Source organism: Aedes aegypti, chromosome 1 (genome assembly GCF_002204515.2).
Source record: "Aedes aegypti strain LVP_AGWG chromosome 1, AaegL5.0 Primary Assembly, whole genome shotgun sequence".
Taxonomy (NCBI): Eukaryota; Metazoa; Arthropoda; class Insecta; order Diptera; family Culicidae; genus Aedes; species Aedes aegypti.
The window spans coordinates 142,531,588-142,550,058 of record NC_035107.1 but is presented as its reverse complement, the minus strand read 5'-3'; the positions used below and the strand labels follow the sequence as shown (position 1 = coordinate 142,550,058).

At 40.2% G+C, this 18,471-nt stretch overlaps 1 protein-coding gene across 1 annotated transcript in view; it reads right to left on the bottom strand.

Moving 5' to 3' along the window:
• Positions 1-539: 539 nt before the first annotated feature.
• The window catches only part of LOC5575872 (delta(24)-sterol reductase), a 30,919-nt gene continuing 12,987 nt past the window's right edge, over positions 540-18,471 (bottom strand). The window contains exons 2-5 of the mRNA XM_001655824.2: positions 16,997-17,183; positions 16,643-16,931; positions 16,256-16,577; positions 540-1,442 (exon numbers count right to left, since the gene is read on the bottom strand). Coding sequence (XP_001655874.2) covers positions 909-1,442; positions 16,256-16,577; positions 16,643-16,931; positions 16,997-17,183 — 1,332 coding nt within the window. The 3' untranslated portion in view covers positions 540-908. The remainder of the gene's footprint in view (positions 1,443-16,255; positions 16,578-16,642; positions 16,932-16,996; positions 17,184-18,471) is intronic.

Genomic DNA, 18,471 nt, shown 5'->3' with positions numbered 1-18,471 from the left:
TTCAGCCATGAGGTCTATAAAATTCCTATTTTTAAGACAGTTGTTTGCTACCAGCCCTGTGATTGCATATACCTTAAAACATCGTCTAATAAAAAAATGTATGAAACGGCTAAATTTATTTAATGTACATTCTAGCACAGAATTGTATTACGCTAATTTTCTATTGATTCTGATTGAAAAGTTGGAATTGGTTGATGCTAGTAGTACATAATAGAAGTTAGAAGTCATGTTTTACCAGTTCACTGCACTGAAACCTTATTTGAATCCACACAAATGTTTAGTACACTCTTGTATAACAAAAAAGAAGCAAATCATAAATCAAAGACAACAAATAAAATATGACCATTGAGCAAACTAAACTGCCAACAATCTCAGCGAAAAAACAGTTTTACAAAAAAATAATCAAGGAATTGCATGTTTTTGGAATGAGCACAATGATACAACAAAAAACGGATAAGCGAAACTGTGAAAGAAAACAAAAGACTAAAAGTGATCGATGTAGGGGTATTCGATTGAAAAAAAAACAAATGAAAGACTCGTTTGATCTTGTACGAAGCATTTATTGACACTACTTAATTTCCCACGAATTGGCCTTCGGTTCAATTCATGCGATATCAATTGAACCCAAAGCTGAACTCGTTAGCGTGTAACAATCGTTGGTTTGACAAAATATTCCTTCAATTCTACTCGTCCTTCAAATGAAACTTGTTAATGAAGTTATAGATCCAATAATAGCTTGTAGTTTTTAAGAACAAAATATTCCAATTTCACGAGAAATAAACATATTTTTGCATGCCGACTACACAGAAAACTGCAATGCATATATCAAGCAGAGAAAAAGATGGCGAAGTATATTGAACACTACAAATAAATGCATATTGAACAGTACACCCAAAATCTGCTTCCATTTAATCCCGAACGTTCTTGTTGACCTTGTCGTAAACCTCCGGGAAGGCGTCCCCACATTTGTACTTTTGGCGCATCTTGTCGTACAAGCCGTGATCGAACATGCGGCGGAACTCCTCGCGGCTGCGATACGTATCGGCGTACAGCATCTGGAAGCCTTTGCTCTTCTCGACCAAATCTTCGATCGAACGGGTTGTTTCCACCGGGTGGAATCGACGGTCCTTGGGTACGCCGTACACTCCAATGTCCACGTACAGGTCGCTTTCCATGCCCTTGGCCGGCTGCAGCATTCCGGGGTTGTTAGGCAGCATGAACGGGCATAACCACACCGGGTAGACGTTCACCAGGCGATCGAATTCTTCGCAGCACTTCTTCATGGTGCTGGTCGGAACCAACAGATCCTGGATGATGTGGTTGTTCTCGTACAGCTTCTTTATCGTTTCGGTTTGAGTGAGCTTCAGCAGAGAAACTTTGACAGGCAACAACCAGCCGAAGAGGTAGCGGAAGATGATGTTGTTTCCGAACGGGACGATATCCTGTAAGTATTATAGTATTAGAACATCTATTATCTATGCACGTCAAGGGTGGTAGCAGGTCTCTTTTTAGTGAGGTGGTCACTATTGTATTGCAACTCTATAAAATGTCTATTTTAATGGAGAGTCTCTAAAGTCTCTTTTTTTCTCTTTTGGGATTCGTGGCCGTCAGTCGTTTAGGCGTATTGTGCCACGAAGCGTGGGTTCGATTCCCGCTCCAGTCGGTGGAAACTTTTCGTCAAACGAAAAATTCATCACTGGGCTACTGGGTGTTATGTGTTGTCCGTTGCCTAATGTTCGTGATTGTTCAGTCTGTGCAGCCTTTGGCTGAAGACGGTGTAAATCGTCTTATTTTTTTTTAACGAAGCTCCCTTTTTCATTTTCTCCCTTTGAAAGAATACTGGAGCAAAATTATATAGGATTAAAAGAGGGTCTACCCCGTTTGGCATAATGCCATTTGGCATAATGCCGTTTGGCATACAGTCGTTTAGCATAAAGTCGTTTGGCATAATAGTCGTTTGACATAACAGTCGTTTGGCATAATGGTCGTTTGGCATAATTTGAAAAAGGAAGATACTGCAGTGGTACAGTCATATGCCGTACCATAAGAAGCGTCATAAAATTCCATGTTCCTTTATTTTTTCAAATGACATCGAATAACTTAGGCGTTGGATTTATTTTTGTTAAAGATGCGCCATAATATCCTGGACTTAATGACCCCGGAAGTCATGTATGATGCAATTCCAAAAAAGCTTTATTGGATATTGGTTTCCTTGAAAAATGATAATTAGAAGTATGTCCTATCACTAACTGACAACGGAATGTACGATTGTGAGCAGTTTATACACACCCCTTTGCTTAATGGAAGGAATCAAATGATCAAATTCAATGTTTTTCACAATTATGCCAAACGGCTATTATGCCAAATGGCGATTATGCCAAACGACCGTTATGCCAAATGGCATTATGCCAAACAGCTATTATGCCAAACGACTGTATGCCAAACGGCATTATGCCATACGGCATTATGCCAAACGGGGTAGACCCATTAAAAGATATCCTCAGAGATGCAGCTATTTCACAGGTACCGTAAGGACGCCATTCACCGCTCATTGAATTATTTTGAAAAATCTAAACAAATTTTCGCAATGAAAGCCATTAACATGTTTTAGTATACCAGAATGGATTGTATCAGAATGAAATTCATATGATTTAATATTATATACTATTTATAAAAAATAATTTTAGGCTGTTTAAGGCGGTAAACATGAGTTGAACAATGATTTTATTATGGCAAGTCGAAAAATGCTTCTTAGCTGCCACGCTTTAATATCTTGTTGTACTATAGTACAAAGATAACAACCAGCTAATGTAAGTAAATTAATTTCAACTAGTTGTGTATATTGAGCCTCTATAGGATGAGCGGTGAATGGCACCCTACACATGTATCATTGGCATACATGTTATTCGGTACCATTATACGTTGTTCACATTTCCACTTCTTTCCTGCAAAAACAAATGTTTTATCTTGCGTTTAGCGCAAAAGTTGCGAAAAATATCGAAAAACTGATTTTTGACAAAATTTAATGTGTTGAAATGCTGTTAAATGAGCGGTGAATGGCGTCCTTACGGTACGTCAGTAATTCCTTCTCAGATTCTCCGAGGAAAAACTTCAAGAATTTTATTTGTGAATTTTCCAGAGGTTTCTTCTGGAATATTTTCAGAAACTTCTTCATGGACGCCTCCAAGAACACCTCTGGAGATTTCTTAAACCAATCCTCCAAGGAATTCACTCAGAAATACTTCTAACGATGGCGATACGCGGAGAATTTCTCCAATATTTGCTCCTGTAAACTCTTCAGCACTCCAACGTTACAAACGTAAATTACTTTAAAAATGTTTCAGATATGATCACAGGATTTCTTCCAGTTTTTATTATTTAAGGATTTTTCCAGAAATAAACAAGAATTCTTCCAGGAATTTCAACGGCGATATTTTCAGTTATTCTTTTAGCCATTTTCATTCCTTCAAAAAAAAAACATTCATAAGTACTGCATGCAATTGCTTCAGAAATTTGTCCAGAAAATCTATTGAGAACTCAAAGGAGTCCTCAATAAATTAGCCCAGCGATTTCTCATGATGTTTTCTAAGAATTTTTCCAGCATTTCATGCAGGACTCCTGCAGTTCTTCCAAACATTTCTCTAGTATATTTCTATAAAAAAGTTCATTCACGGTTTCAAACCCGCATCTAATACAGCAATTATTCCAGTTATTCCTTCGAATTCCGTCACATTCCATTTGCAATACCTTTTCAGAAATTTATAAGATGATTGTTAATAAAAAAATCTCGATAATTTGCTAAAGACGTCTCTAAAAAATGCTGGAAAAAAATCTTTGAAGAAATCTTTAGAAATTAAAAAAAAAAATTGATTTGAATGGATGGACAAAGTTTTGTAGTACTCAGGACTTCCATGAGCAATTCTGAAAGAATTTTTGAAATATGTTGTGTAAAAATTCCTGACGTTGTTTCAGAATTAATACTTCCAATTCCTGGGTTATAAGTGGTATCTATCTGACAAAAAATAGCAAAATAGAGTTCATGCTCAAATTATGTCACGCATAAACAGGTCATATGGCGCATATGTCGTGACATACAGGGGGAAGACTGCCCATAACTGCATAACAGCCACATTCGACATTTTTGACAAATTGGAGTTAATACCACGGAGAGTCATCAAATGATAAATACTTTCGATCAACTTACTGAAATCTGTGAGATTGTTCTAGAAAAATCGAAAAAAATACCAAGTGGTTTTGTCACATTGGTAATTATAACCGCATAACAGTAACATTGAGATTATAAATGAGCCTCGTAATGTAATAGCAATGAAATTTCTATCAGAATCATTTTCTGACTATTCACTTAGTATGCGATATAAGTTGTACAAAATACCAGCCTCATATAAGCACTTTTGAGCTTCAGGTATTTTTTTGAAATTTTAGTTTCCTCCCATACTGCCATAAAATGCACACTTGGTATTCCATTTACTCAATGCCTACTTTTGTCGAATGTTACAAATATGCAGTTATGCGCAGAAGAGGCAAAATGATTGAGATAGGCAACATTTTGTCTAAACTTTATGAAAAATGATTGAATCATCCCATGCATTTAAAGCATTCGACGGCAAATTTGGTCTAGTTTCTGGAACTTGCTTGGCCATGCATATTGGTCACCGAGCACCGGAAATATTACGGATCTTCCGAGGTCATGTCCAAATAGCATTTTTTCGGTATTTTTGTGCGGTGTAAAGTTGTATAGATGTTTACAATTTTCCTAAAAACTAGAACTAATAGGAAGTTGAATGCCACCGGACGCATTAAGATTCGTTGAAAATCTTCAGAAATATGGCCAACCTTTTCGCCTCCAAAATTTGAATCAACAAATTTTCGCCCCTTGGGACTGAAAAGCGATTTCGCCCACTTTGGAAATCACTGCTCAAGTTATTGCATAAAAATATCATATGAAGATTCAAACACAATTTTTTCCAGGAAATTCTTTGGGATTCCTTTAGAGATTTTTTCGAGAACGTTATCTACGAAATCACCCCCCGTTTCTTGAGGAATTCTCAAAAAGTTCCCCGAAAAAAAATATAGAAAATACAAAGAATCCTCCAAAGGTTTTTCTTTCTCATCTGGAGACCCATATTTTATTTGGTGGTCATCAAATATCCTTTCACAATTGAGATGTGATGGACATTGGTTGATGTTTCACACTGTCCCAACTGGGCACAAGTCGTTTTATAAAGTCTACTATCCTATCAGGATTACCTTGCCAAATTTCCAAGGGCTCTTATAACCCTTTTCCAGATGTTAACATTCTTTGATTAAGCAATGCTCCGCAGTTGCAGAGTAAATGCTCAGCAGTTTCGTTTTTGGCCTATCTTGATGCATGGAAAATTTCTTATTCTTATCGCAGTACGCAGTTGAAAAGAAATGTCAGTTCAAACGGGAGTCGCTGTACAAAATTTCTGCAAGGAATCAGCAAGAAATTTCTTTAGCGATTCCTTTTCAGCAGAGCGTTAAGCGAAGTATGCACTTCAACAGAAAAGTAATCGCCTGTTTCGATGCGTGGAGAATTTCTTGCAAGAAATAGTCAAGAAAAGCATTTTTCTTTGATCGCAGTACGCAGTTGAAAAGAAATGTCATTTCAAATGGAGCTCACTGAAGAAAATTTCTTGACCATTTCTTGCGCAAAAATTTTTACTTTTTTTGAGCGGAACAGCATACTTAGCTTTAAGGTGAAAGTTCATTGAGCACGTAAACATAATGTTGCCACCCACTCGAGCCACCCGCTAAAGTACCCTCCCGAGCCACCCAGCAAGGCGGAGCACAATGTTATGTGCGTCGGCCAAAAATAAATCATCATGTTCCATGTATACCTTCACCCACAGAATTATGTAAGCAGTATTACTAGCACACGTTTCTTACAAAGCTATTATTGTCGATATGAATTCATCAACAACTTTTTTAAAAGCTCAAAATCACAATTTATTTCATATGGTAGTAAAAACATGTGTTTTGACCAAAATTATAAGCATTTTTCACAACATGCGTGTGTTGTTTACTATTTTGGCAGTTTTCTCCTCTCTTCTCTCGCTTCTCACGGACGGAGAAAGTTGCCATCAGTATGCATTTGAATTCTACAGTCAATTGTACTGTATAATATCTTATATTCATTTTTGCTGTTTAATTGCGTCGTACATTGTTTCTCTCACGCATAAAAATGTTTTACAACACTTATGACATTGTGTACACCTTTTGAGTGTTTTAAAATTGTAGATTACGAGGTTGAATCAAGCGTATCCAAACAATTTTAATTCCAAACATAAAAACTGACATCACTTCCAATCAACGAGAGCTGCGCCTCCCATTCATAAACAATGTTGGCTCAGTGAATTCGCGTTCCGGTTTTGTTTTTCGAGCACACATCGATGTATTTAAGTGATTAATTGCTTCGAGGAGCACGGCGCGAGGAAAGTTTAAGTGTTTTAACTATCGCATTAGATTTTTGAATAGCTACGGTGAGTAGAAAAACTATTAAAAGTGAGTTTTAGAACGGGCACCGAAAAGCCAACAAACAACAACACGGTGCGCGAAGAAGAAGTGATTCGGTAGTGAGTGATATTTTACAACACAAATCACAGCAATAACTACGTGTTTGCATTGAAAAACTGGTAATTGTGAAAAACACATTATGGAATGCTTTCAGTTAAGAAACCACCCCTCTACAATAAGGTTAGTAACTTCAAATAATATTTTTTTGTGATCGCTCTCCAAAACACTGTGAGAAGCGTGGTACAAGGGAGAGGAAAGTGAAGGGAGAAGTAAGGTGCCATATTAGAGGCCATTTCGGTACTCATGGAGATATGTCCTTAATGATTAACGGGTCGCAATGATTGATTAAGTGATTAATAGAGATTGTCAGGTTTCACATTTTTCAAAACCGAACCCGACCCGTACCGACCTATTTTATTTCTTTAAACCCGAAATCGACCCGAACCCGAGACAATAATTGAAAAGCGAACCCGGACCCGACCCAAATCCGAAAGTATTTCGTTGTTCAAACCCGAACCCGACCCAAAATCCGAAAAAAAATTGTAAGAAAAGCCTGAGTTTGAAATGATGGTAAATTCGTCGTTTCTGATGCATACGGAAAGTTTTAGGTTTCGCTCTGTTCACAATTCTCACTAAACCCGACCAAAACCCGACTGAACCCGAGTTTTTTCAAACCCGACCCGTACCCAATAATTTAATAACCTTCAAATCCAACCCGAACCTGAACTCGAAAAATTTCAAATTTTCAAACTCGAACCCGATGCGAATCTTATTCATATTGAGAACTTTACCTATTGTGAGCCCGCACTATACAAATCTCGTCCAACACGTGTGCGGTCTTTCTATACCTAATAACTAACGTGCTCTCGACTAGGCATTCAACAATAGAAAACGTTGTGTTTGGATGGGCATCTCATTTTTCCGAAAGAGGGGCACGTCGCGAAAGAGGACCACATGATTATTGAGTCGTTCAGGTTAACTTCTCAGTCTCTCGTGGTGTAGGGGTAACGCGCCCTATCTAGTGAACAGGGAGTCGTGAGTTCGGTTCTCACCGAGAAGACGTGTAACTTTATCGCAAATTTCACATCAATGTTTCCATTTAATCCAATTACGAAGTATGTCTTTTTCTTCTTCTTCTTGGCATCCTAACTGGGACAGAGCCTGCTTCTCAGTTTAGTGTGCTTATGAGCACTTCCACAGTTATTAACTGAGAGCTTTTTTTTTTGCCAAAGTTTCAATTTTTGCATTTGTATATCGTGTGGCAGGTACGATAATACTCTATGCCCAGGGAAGTCAAGGAAATTTTCATTACGAAAAGACCCTGAACCGACCTAGAATCGAACCCAGACACCTTCAGCATGACTTCGCTTTGTAGCCGCGGACTCTAACCACTTGGCTAAGGAAGGCCCGTATATGTAATGTTTAGTTTTACGGTAGTTGTTCAAAATTATGTTTTTCAGTCGTCTTCTAACGTACCAGTCTTGCTGTTTGTCTTTAGAACTCGATTCGATTCGAAAATTACGATGGTTGCGGATCCAATGCGGGGAGTACTGGAGTATCCCCCCTAAGATTCAGTAGCCACTTTCATATCGAGTCCCAAAAGATTATTAAGCTTTATTGTTTTGCAGACCAAGTCTACAGAAGGATGGTTTTCAAGAGCAGAGCGTTTAGTTAATCATGATTGAAAAATTGATGATTGAACAAAAAATCATGCTGAGAGCTATTTGATTCAAATTTTTTTAATCATAAGTGTACCATTAAATTTTCAAGAGTATGATGCATTCGTTGCATACCTCAAGGTGTTCAAGGCGTCTCATATAATTTAATTATTGTTTTTTGGGTAATCTTTGATTAATCATTAATAAATCATTAACTACGTGGCGAATATGTTGGCTTTGTGAAGCGTAGCTTGCGACATATCCAACTTCATGAATTATCAAGGATATTTCTAGTGTTATCGATAAACTTAAACATATGCCGGTATGTAACGTTTTTCGATTTCCCGGTGAAAGTATTCAAAATATTGGTAAAAATACTAGTTGAATTTCAACACTTCACTTTATAAAAGAAAGCTTAGCTTAGCTTAGACTGACTACACATATCAATGGTTGCTATTCCGTGATTGACCGAAGTCAGTGAAAATGCACAAAGAATCAACTAGAAGTTCAGCTGGGATTGGCCATAATCTTCTTCAGTGTGCATAATTCAGTGCCTCTATTTATACAAGGTCAATAACGGCGCCGGCCACGTCCTTGCAGTCAGGTGGGATTGAGGGAAGGAATGTTAGTGTGTAACCTTTGCTATTTGGAGACCGTGTTTGCCTCTGCATCTCCACAAAGGTTACTGGGAGGGATGTATGTTAATGGGGAGGATCGTTGGGTCAAAGGATTCACTTTGATAAGCGATTAGACCATGATAAACAATGATTTGTGAGATATATACATGCTTATACGTAAATGTAATTGTTCATATAATTTCTATGTAGAGGAAAATTATGCCCACACTTGAGGTGACGAACCATTCAAAGTTTGTTGAACAAATACCTAAATGTAACATTCCTACAGCTGTCAGTACGAAAGCATGTGTTATTATATTTTACTCATTTGAAAAGAAACAAAAGACTCAATTGGTTGGGACATCATAGAACACTCTTATTCTTATTCCGACACTTACAGTGGCGAATCATCCAAAGTTTGTTGAATAAAGTGAACCTTTCGCAAGTCTACACTTGTAGTGTCGAACCATTCAAAGTTCTTTTTAATTACAAAAATAAAGGTATATAAGGGGTGTTCTGAAAAAAAAAAGTTAAACATAAATAAATCATGAATCAGAGTTTGTGTCGACACTCACAGTGACGAACCATCCATAGTTTGTTGAAACATCATATTTACATCCCACCATTGTAACGATTAACTGTGCAGTCATACATATTTTATAGATTAGAAATAGTAGCATGAAACGAGCTCACCAATTGATCCGTTATCCTTGACTGAGCAGCCACAATCCACTTTCAGCTTCACTCGTTTGCTCGGCTAGCACTCAGAAAAAAAAAAAAATAGGCGCGCGACCCGAAAAAAACACGGACGACAGCTCGGGCTTTCTTGACGCACTGCCCAGGAGCAAGCGTCAAGGTCGTCGAAAGATCAAAAAGAGCGAACCGATCGCGGAACTTTTTCACTTACTCCAACCGAACTCCCCGATCACGCCACTTTTTCACTTACGAGACCGACGCGCGACATGTTTGATCCTGCCCTCGTCGCTCGCTCCAGCAAAAGCGAGCGTCAAGGTCGAAAGATCAAACAGAACTAACCGATCGCGGCACTTTTTCACTTACTCCAACCGAACTCCCCGATCACGCCACTTTTTCACTTACGAGACCGACGCGCGGCATGTTTGATCCTGCCCTCGTCGCTCGCTCCGGCAAAAGCAAGCGTCAAGGTCGTAAGATCAAACCGAACTCTCAACACTTCACTTTATAAAAGAAAGAACAGAAACTCTAATATACTGCTAATCTTGTGATAATGTTTTTATTGTACATATAATAGTTTAATGGTATTTGCTCGCCTTTCTAGTCATTTGTACTCTATGTTAGGAGCGGATCACAACAGCGTCTGTTTCCCATGTCAGGGGCGGCTGATCATCGTCCGAGTGCCAGAGAAGGACTCTAAGCTAAACTGCACACTATAGTCCTCCGAAAATTTAGGGTGAATGGTCCTCCGGAAATCTAGGCGGTTGATGTCAGGCCCTGCAAGCCAACCGTAAAAACACATCAGCACACGAACGTCAACGAGAGAATATGGACCGGAACAATCGGCAAAGACCACGGAAACGGACTAGCGATTGGAAACTCGGTACGTGGAACTGCAAATCTCTCAACTTCATCGGAAGCACACGCATACTCTCCGATGTACTGAAGATCCGCGGTTTCGACATCATAGCGCTGCAGGAGGTGTGGTGGACAGGTTCGATGGTGCGAACGTTTAGAGGTAATCATACCATCTACACGTGAGCTGGGAACAGCTTTCATAGTGATGAGTGATATGCAAAGGCGCGTGATCGGGTGGTGGCCGATCAATGAATGAATGTGCAAGTTAAGAATCAAAGGCCGATTCTTTAACTTCAGCATAATCAACGTACATAGCCCACACTCCGGAAGCACTGATGATGACAAGCACGCAGCTTGAACGCGAGTACGACCGCTGCCCAAATCACGACGTCAAGATCATCATAGGAGATTTGAACGCTCAGGTTGGCCAGGAGGAGCAGTTCGGACCGACGATTGGAAAGTTCAGCGCCCACCGGCTGACGAACGAGAACGGCCTACGACTGATAGATTTTGCCGCCCCAAGAAGATGACCATTCGTAGCACCTACTTCCAGCACAGCCTCCCGTATCGATACACCTGGAGATCACCACAGCAGACAGAATCGCAAATCGACCACGTTTTGATCGATGGACGGCACTTCTTCGATATAACCGACGTCAGAACCTATCGTGGCGCTAACATTGACTCTGATCACTATCTTCTTCTTCTTCTTGGCATTAACGTCCCTACTGGGACAGAGCCGGCTTCTCAGCTTAGTGTTCTTATGATCACTTCCACAGTTATTAACTGAGAGCTTTCTTTGCCAAAGTTGCCATTTTCGCATTCGTATATCGTGTGGCAGGCACGATGATAATCTATGACCGGAGGAAGGTGAGCTTGACGAAGCCTCTCTTGAGGACTTTTGGAGCAACATAAAAGCAGCCATCAACAACGCTGCCGAGAGCATCGTCGGGTACGTGGAAAGGAGGACGTGTAAGGATTGGTTCGACGAAGAATGCAGGCAGGTTTTGGAGAAGGATGCAGCGCGGGCTGCAATGCTGCAGCAAGGAACGCAACAAAACGTGGAGCGATATAAAAGAAAACGAAAGCAGCAAACCCACCTATTCCGGGACAAAAAGCGACACCTGGAAGAACCGGAATGTGAAGAAATGGAACAGCTGCATCGTTCACGAGAAACGCGAAAGTTCTACGAGAATCGAGAAGCTTAACGCATCTCGAAAAGGCTTCGTGCCGCGAGCCGAAATGTGTAGGGATAAGAACGGAAGCATCTTGACGGATGGACGTGAGGTGATTGAAAGGTGGAAGCAGTACTACGATGGGCACCTGAATGGCACGGAGAACACAGGCGCAGAGCATCACGACAGCAGAGGAAGTGACTACGTCAGCACGGCGGATGAAGGATACCAACCTGCCCCCACATTGAGGGAAGTTAAGGATGCCATCAACCAGCTCAAGAATAACAAGGCCGGCGGTAAGGATGGTATTGGAGCTGAACTCATCAAAATGGTCCCGGAGAGGTTGGCCGCCTGTCTGCACCGGCAGATTGTCAGAATCTGGGAAACGGAACAGCTACCGGAGGAGTGGAAGCAAGGGGTCATATGCCCCATCTACAAGAAGGGCGACAAACTAGAATGTGAAAACTATCGTGCGATCACTATCTTGAACGCCGCATACAAAGATTATCTTCCGTCGTCTATCATCTATAGCAAATGAGTTTGTGGGAAGTTATCAAGCTGGTTTCATCAACGGCCGCTCGACGACGGACCAAATTTTCACTGTACGGCAAATCCTCCAGAAATGCCGTGAATGCCGTGAATACATCGACCGCGAAGAGCTATGGAAAATCGTGGACGAGTACAGCTTTCCCGGGAAGCTCACAAGACTAATAAGAGCAACGATGGACGGTGTACAGAATAGCGTGAAGATTTCGGGCGAACATTCCAGTTCGTTCGAATCCCGCCGAGGACTTCGACAGGGTGATAGACTTTCGTGCCTGCTGTTCAACATCGCGCTAGAAGGTGTCATGCTGAGAGCCGGGTTCAATAACCGAGGTACGAATTTTACAACATCGAGATTTGTTTGCTTCGCGGATGATATGGATATTTTCGGCAGAATATTTGGAATGGTGGCAGACCTGTACACCCGCCTGAAACGTGAAGCGACAAAAGTCGGCCTGGTGGTGAATGCGTCAATAACAAAGTACATGCTGATAGACGGAACCGAGCGCGACAGAGCCCGCATGGTAGGGTTTCGTTCTACTTCGTCGTAAGAGCTACTATTCGTCGTATCAACACAGTTCGAACGAAACGTGTAAATTTCTGAGACATATAATGCACATAATTGGAGCGTGGAATATCATGGATATTTACATGATATGTCATTTAAACTTCGATTATATGTCATGTAATGCAGCAGGATTATGAGTGATTACATGACATATAACACATTTTTACATGATTTCAGACTTAAATTGTCATGACGTCATGTTTACATTACATAAATGAAGTTTACATGACGTGTAATCTTCATTATTTTTAACTGTGAAACTTAAAATGTTCCACTACGGCGGGTATACCAACTTACCTGCAACATAGATTCATTTTCCGAATGTAATTTTGTGAAAGCATTTATGATTCGTCCACCTGTGTGTGTGTGTGTGTATACAATCCATCTCCCACTGACCGGCAGTGCTTTTATGGAAGAAAATTGTATGCATGTATTTTTGATACCCTTCGATATCTTTATATCTGCAGACAATTTTAGCCCGGGAGATGAAAGGTGATAGCTCTACTGAAATTCCAACGACCCATATCAAGAATGGCAGTAAATACACACACATTCTGAGGTCATTTTCATATACAGTAAGCCCCGCATAAAAACACCCAGATATCAAATGGATATATGAAATGTTTTTACACTTCCCGAATCGAAAATTAAATTTTCGACCCTGGCACGTATTTAGTTTCAAATGGTAATAGGTGAGTAAATAATAATAATGAACGATTTTACCTGGATGTAATGCTCTTTTTTTTTTCGTCGCCATACTGAGCTTACCGCCAAATACTATATACTTTTTCACTGCACTGCGCGCATAACATGATCGCTTCACTCGCCCCCGCAGGAGCAAGCGTCATGGTCAAAGGATCACACACTACTAAATTAGCTCGCGGATCACGCCACTTTTCTTCCCCCACTGCACTGCGCGCGTAACAAGATTGATCCTGTCTGACCGCTTCACTCGCCCCCGCAGGAGCAAGCGTCACGGTCAAAAGATCACACACTACTAAATTAGCTCGCGGATCACGCCACTCCCCCCCGTGCACTGCGCGCGTAACAAGATTGATCCTGTCTGACCGCTTCACCCGCCCCTGCAGGAGCAAGCGTCACGGTCAAAGGATCACACACTACTCATTTATGATTCGTCCACCTGTACACCAAAAATGCAATGAAACTACTGTATTTCGATAAATAACTTCAGTTCAATTATCCACTTTTCACTTTTTCACCGAAATCGCATGGACGAACACGATTTGAGAGAAATGCTTAGCGATCGACATCAGTCACACCACTTTCGAACACAAGTTTCTTCCCGCCCCCGTGGGTGACTTTCTTCGCCGGGCACTTATTTTCACTATGGAAAACCTTCGTACTTCTTCACTGAAGGATTTCATTCCAATCACACGCCGTAAAACTTCAATTAATCACCAAACTTTACGAAATTTCCTCAACCGCCGCGTATAATTGAGAATGTAAACAAAGTTCAATCCGCCGTACTGAGAAATATAAGCTTGTGCGCATCAATGTGTGCGGACCATGCTGGAAGAGGCCCTGCAAGCACTTGGAGTGTTCGAACTGCTTGGGACGATTTTTGGCGGAGTGCAGGAGAACGGTGTTTGGTGGCATAGTATGAACCACGAGCTCGCTAGGCTCTACGGCGAACCCAGTATTCAGAAGGTTGCGAAAGCCGGAAGGGTGCGCTGGGCAGGGCATGTTGCAAGACTACCGGACAACAATCCTGCAAAGATGGTGTTCGCGTCGAATCCGGTTGCCACAAGAAGACGGGGAGCACAGCGAGCGAGGTGGCTTGGTCAGGTGCAACAAGATCTGGAGAACGTAGGACAAAATCGAAGTTGGAGGGACACAGCCATGGCCCGAGTTAATTGGAGTAACATCGTTAACGAGATTTTATCAAATTAATTGATGTAACACCAACTAAATAATAACCTTTAAAAAGTATCGTATTGATTGGTCTAGTAATTAATAATGTGGTGAAGTTCACAAACTCGTTTTGCATATAATTATTCAAAAAATCCTGAAGATTCAAACATGTTTGAATCTCAATGCACTTTCACAAATTGGTTTTCACTCCAATACCTTTCTGTGAAAATATGATAATGATGACAAATATGATTCATTTTTTAAGAGACATAGCTCGGAAATGACGGGACTGATTACTGTTACTTTTCATTATGGGACAATACGACTTGGTGTTTTCCCTAATTTTACCGAAAAAAATGTGTTTTCTCGTTAGTGCAGCTTAAATATCATAGAAAGGTGCGATGAAAACTGATATCAACTCAATTTTGACGAAAATTCAGATAGGACTGACTTGCGATTCACGGCAGTTCTTGATGATATCTCAAGTAGTGAATAAGATAAGATATAAAAGAATTCCTTAAACAAAATTCAAACTAATTCCAGAATATACATTGACAGTATTCTTAAATCAATCCTTGATGAAATTCCGAGTTTTTTTTTCCTGAAGGGATTGAAGAGGAAATACTTCACAACATCTATTGAGGCAAAGCAAATTATCCAGATAATAAGCTAAGAACACATCCTACAAAAATCTCGTAAGGGAATCCCATTTTCCTGTGGGTTCTTTTTAGGAATACTTGCTAAAGAGATGCCTGAAGAAATCCAGGAGTTTTTCCTAGAAAAAAAAAATGGTAGTGGAATCAATGTTATGGAATTTTTGGAGAAACTGTATGAAATCTTTATATTTCACTTTAGTAAATGACCAGAATGAAATATTAACGGTCAATAGGAACTCTACCTATCGAAATTTTCTAACTTTTTCAATTTGGAATTTTCCAACGGTTTTCATTGGTCAATAAATTGAACCAAGACGTGTTCTGGACTCCACTTGGCTCACCGTGAAAACAAGAGGAGGGAAGATGTCCTTCATAGTTTAACCTTTCGTACAGAAAAGTGTTCAGAGATTGTGCAAATTTGCGTATAAACTTTTGAAGTCGCTTGCACTCCCCTGATTGAAATCCTAGCTACGCCCATGTGAATCGTCATGCACTCATTCAACTGCGAACGATAACTAGTGGACTTCGTGGCCGTTCGGTTAGTGTTACCAAGCAATTAGCCGTATCGAGTCAAGGAGTGTGGGTTCGATTCCCGCTTCGGTCCGGAAAACTTTCCGTCAGGAATGTATTTCGACTGTGCCACTGGGCGTTGCATGTAAGTCCGTTGTCTATTGTGTGGTGCTTCCTTCAAAGGGCAAATCGTCCACTGGACGCATTAACGTGTTGGTGTCTTTAAAAAACTAAAATACCAGTACTTGTTCAAAAAAATAAAATAAAAATGTTTTAATCAGCATGCAGAAATAGTGAGATGTTCTTTCAAAAAACTATCAAAGTTACCACGTTTTATGGTATCACGAATCGAGATGTATCCACCAGTATCATGCAATTTCTGAAAATTGTTGTGTTATGATCCGTTAGGCAACTCAGAACTAAAAGTTATCTTGATTTCAGTTTGATCTCTTTTTGGTCTAATTTTTTGATGTATAATATACAAAGTTTCTATTTTTAAGACTCTCAGTCGCTACCAGCCCTGATACTCATCCTGTGAAAACCAACATACCTGAATTTCCCAGAACAAAGCTCTGGAGTGTCGGTGGTAGTACTCGCGCAACGGAATGTACTCGTAGGTCTTCTCGCGACGTTTCAAAATGTCGCGTACATGCACGAAGAACCACGGCTTGTACCACTTGCTGATGTCGTTGATCTTGTCCGGCTCGACCTCACTGTCTTCGACCATTTCACCGGTCATGATCACGGCTTCATCGAGAGTATATAGCAATCCTTCCACGTACTGGTTCTTCTTCGTATCTCGGCTAGCACTTTCAAATTTGTCGACAACGTTTTGTAGACCAACTACAGGCTCATAGTTCAGTCGAATGTATCTAAAATGCAAAATTAAAACATCAATTTAGTTTCGTTACTTTTACTTTGATCCCAAGAAACTCACGTTGTGGCTGGAATAATTTTGATTTCAACCGCCGTCAGCAATCCAAGGGTTCCATACGACCAGGGGACAGCGTAAAAGAGATCAGTGTTTTCTGTTTCCGAACACTTGACGACGCTGCCATCGGCTAGCACTAACTCGTACGATAGGCAAATGTGTTGGAATAAGCCATAGATGTGTGAGCTAGACTCTACACCGGTTCCCATGACCAGTCCACCGACAGTTAGATCATCAAGTTCGGGTACAATTGGGATAGTCCAGCCTAGCGGTGCCAAGGTTTCCGATAATTGTCCTGGTGTACAAAGAAAAGTGATCTATAGAACTAGAGTTCGAGAGAGTGATGGTACAGCTACCAACCCATGTTCACGAGTGGTTCGCAGCGAACCACTTTGCGATCGGTGTCGACTTCCAGAACGTCCACCAAATTACAGTTGATTTGATAGGACGATTTCTTATACATTGGCTTTCGGAAGCTCATTGTTTGCCAGCCAGGGCGTGCTGTGCACATTTTCGTTTTTGATCCAGATGCCTTCCATTGTCTGACCTGTGAAATAGTTTACAAATTTCTGTTGCACAATGCTTTGATAGACATTGAAGTGATGCAAATTTTGAAATTTTGGCTCCCCTATGCTTAAACGATTTCGCTTATGATAAATATCATTCTCCCAAAGTTTGAAATGATTTGGAAGAAATTTGACTGTGCACAAGCCATTTAAAGTTTACATGAAGATTAATATGGAAAACGCAAACATTTTATGTTCATCCCTCTATCTCTTCATCATAATATTTTTTGGAAAAGTGAACTAACTCTTCTTATATGGAGCTATAACTTTGACGAGAACCACATTTTGATTGGAAGTCTGGATAAATTGTTATTCATCATCATAAAGTGGGTTTGCATTTTACATGCTTCACCAATTGTTCGCCAGGCATTAACCTAAGAATGCTAATGTCACCACTGTTCGTGTTACTAACATCTAGTTTGCCACGCGCTGACAGCCTGAGTACCGGGCCTCAAAGTGTCAAATCAATTTTAAAAACCAAAACAAATCTTTGGCATTTAACAAACAGTGAAAACCCATAACTGAAGGTAAAAATAATTGAGATCAGTTTTGTGATAACAGCGCCACTGGCGTTCTACTACTAATATTTATATTGTACAACCAAATCACTTCCAAATCTCTACAAATTTTGGGAGACCCATATTTTAAGCCAACGACTTTGTAAGGATGTCTACTAAAAACAAGACTTCGATCTACCCAAATAATCAAATAGCACTTTAATTCGCTGCGTGCTAATGCAGTGCTATTATAGAGCCTACATGTCCTATATTAGCTGTATAATAGCCCTATAGGACCAAAAAAAAAAGAATTAGGCGCCAACACCAAATTACGTAACGCTCTAGGGGTGGAGGGATTAGGCTCAAGCGTTACGGCTCATATAAAAATTTTAAATTTTTCATACAAAGAGTAATGAAGGGGGGGGGGGTGGCTGGCCGAAAATTTTCAATTTTAGCATTACATAATAAATGGACGCCGCCTTAGCGGGCTAGTGGTTACTTGGGTACAGTCGTAAATAGCAATCTATTGAAGGATATTAAATAAGGTTCTTACTCAAGCAGACTGAAACAGATATAATCTATCAAATTTTGAGTCAATCGTTTGCTTACGTCAGGCCTGCCCAACCGCAAAAGTAATTTTGTGTCGCGGGCCACATTTTTAAACGCACAAATATTTCCAACAATTCTGTCAAAAGTCAGTAAATGAAGTCCATAAAACCTTCAGTGAATGAAGTAAATTTCATTTGAAGAAGTCTAAAAAAGATATAATTGC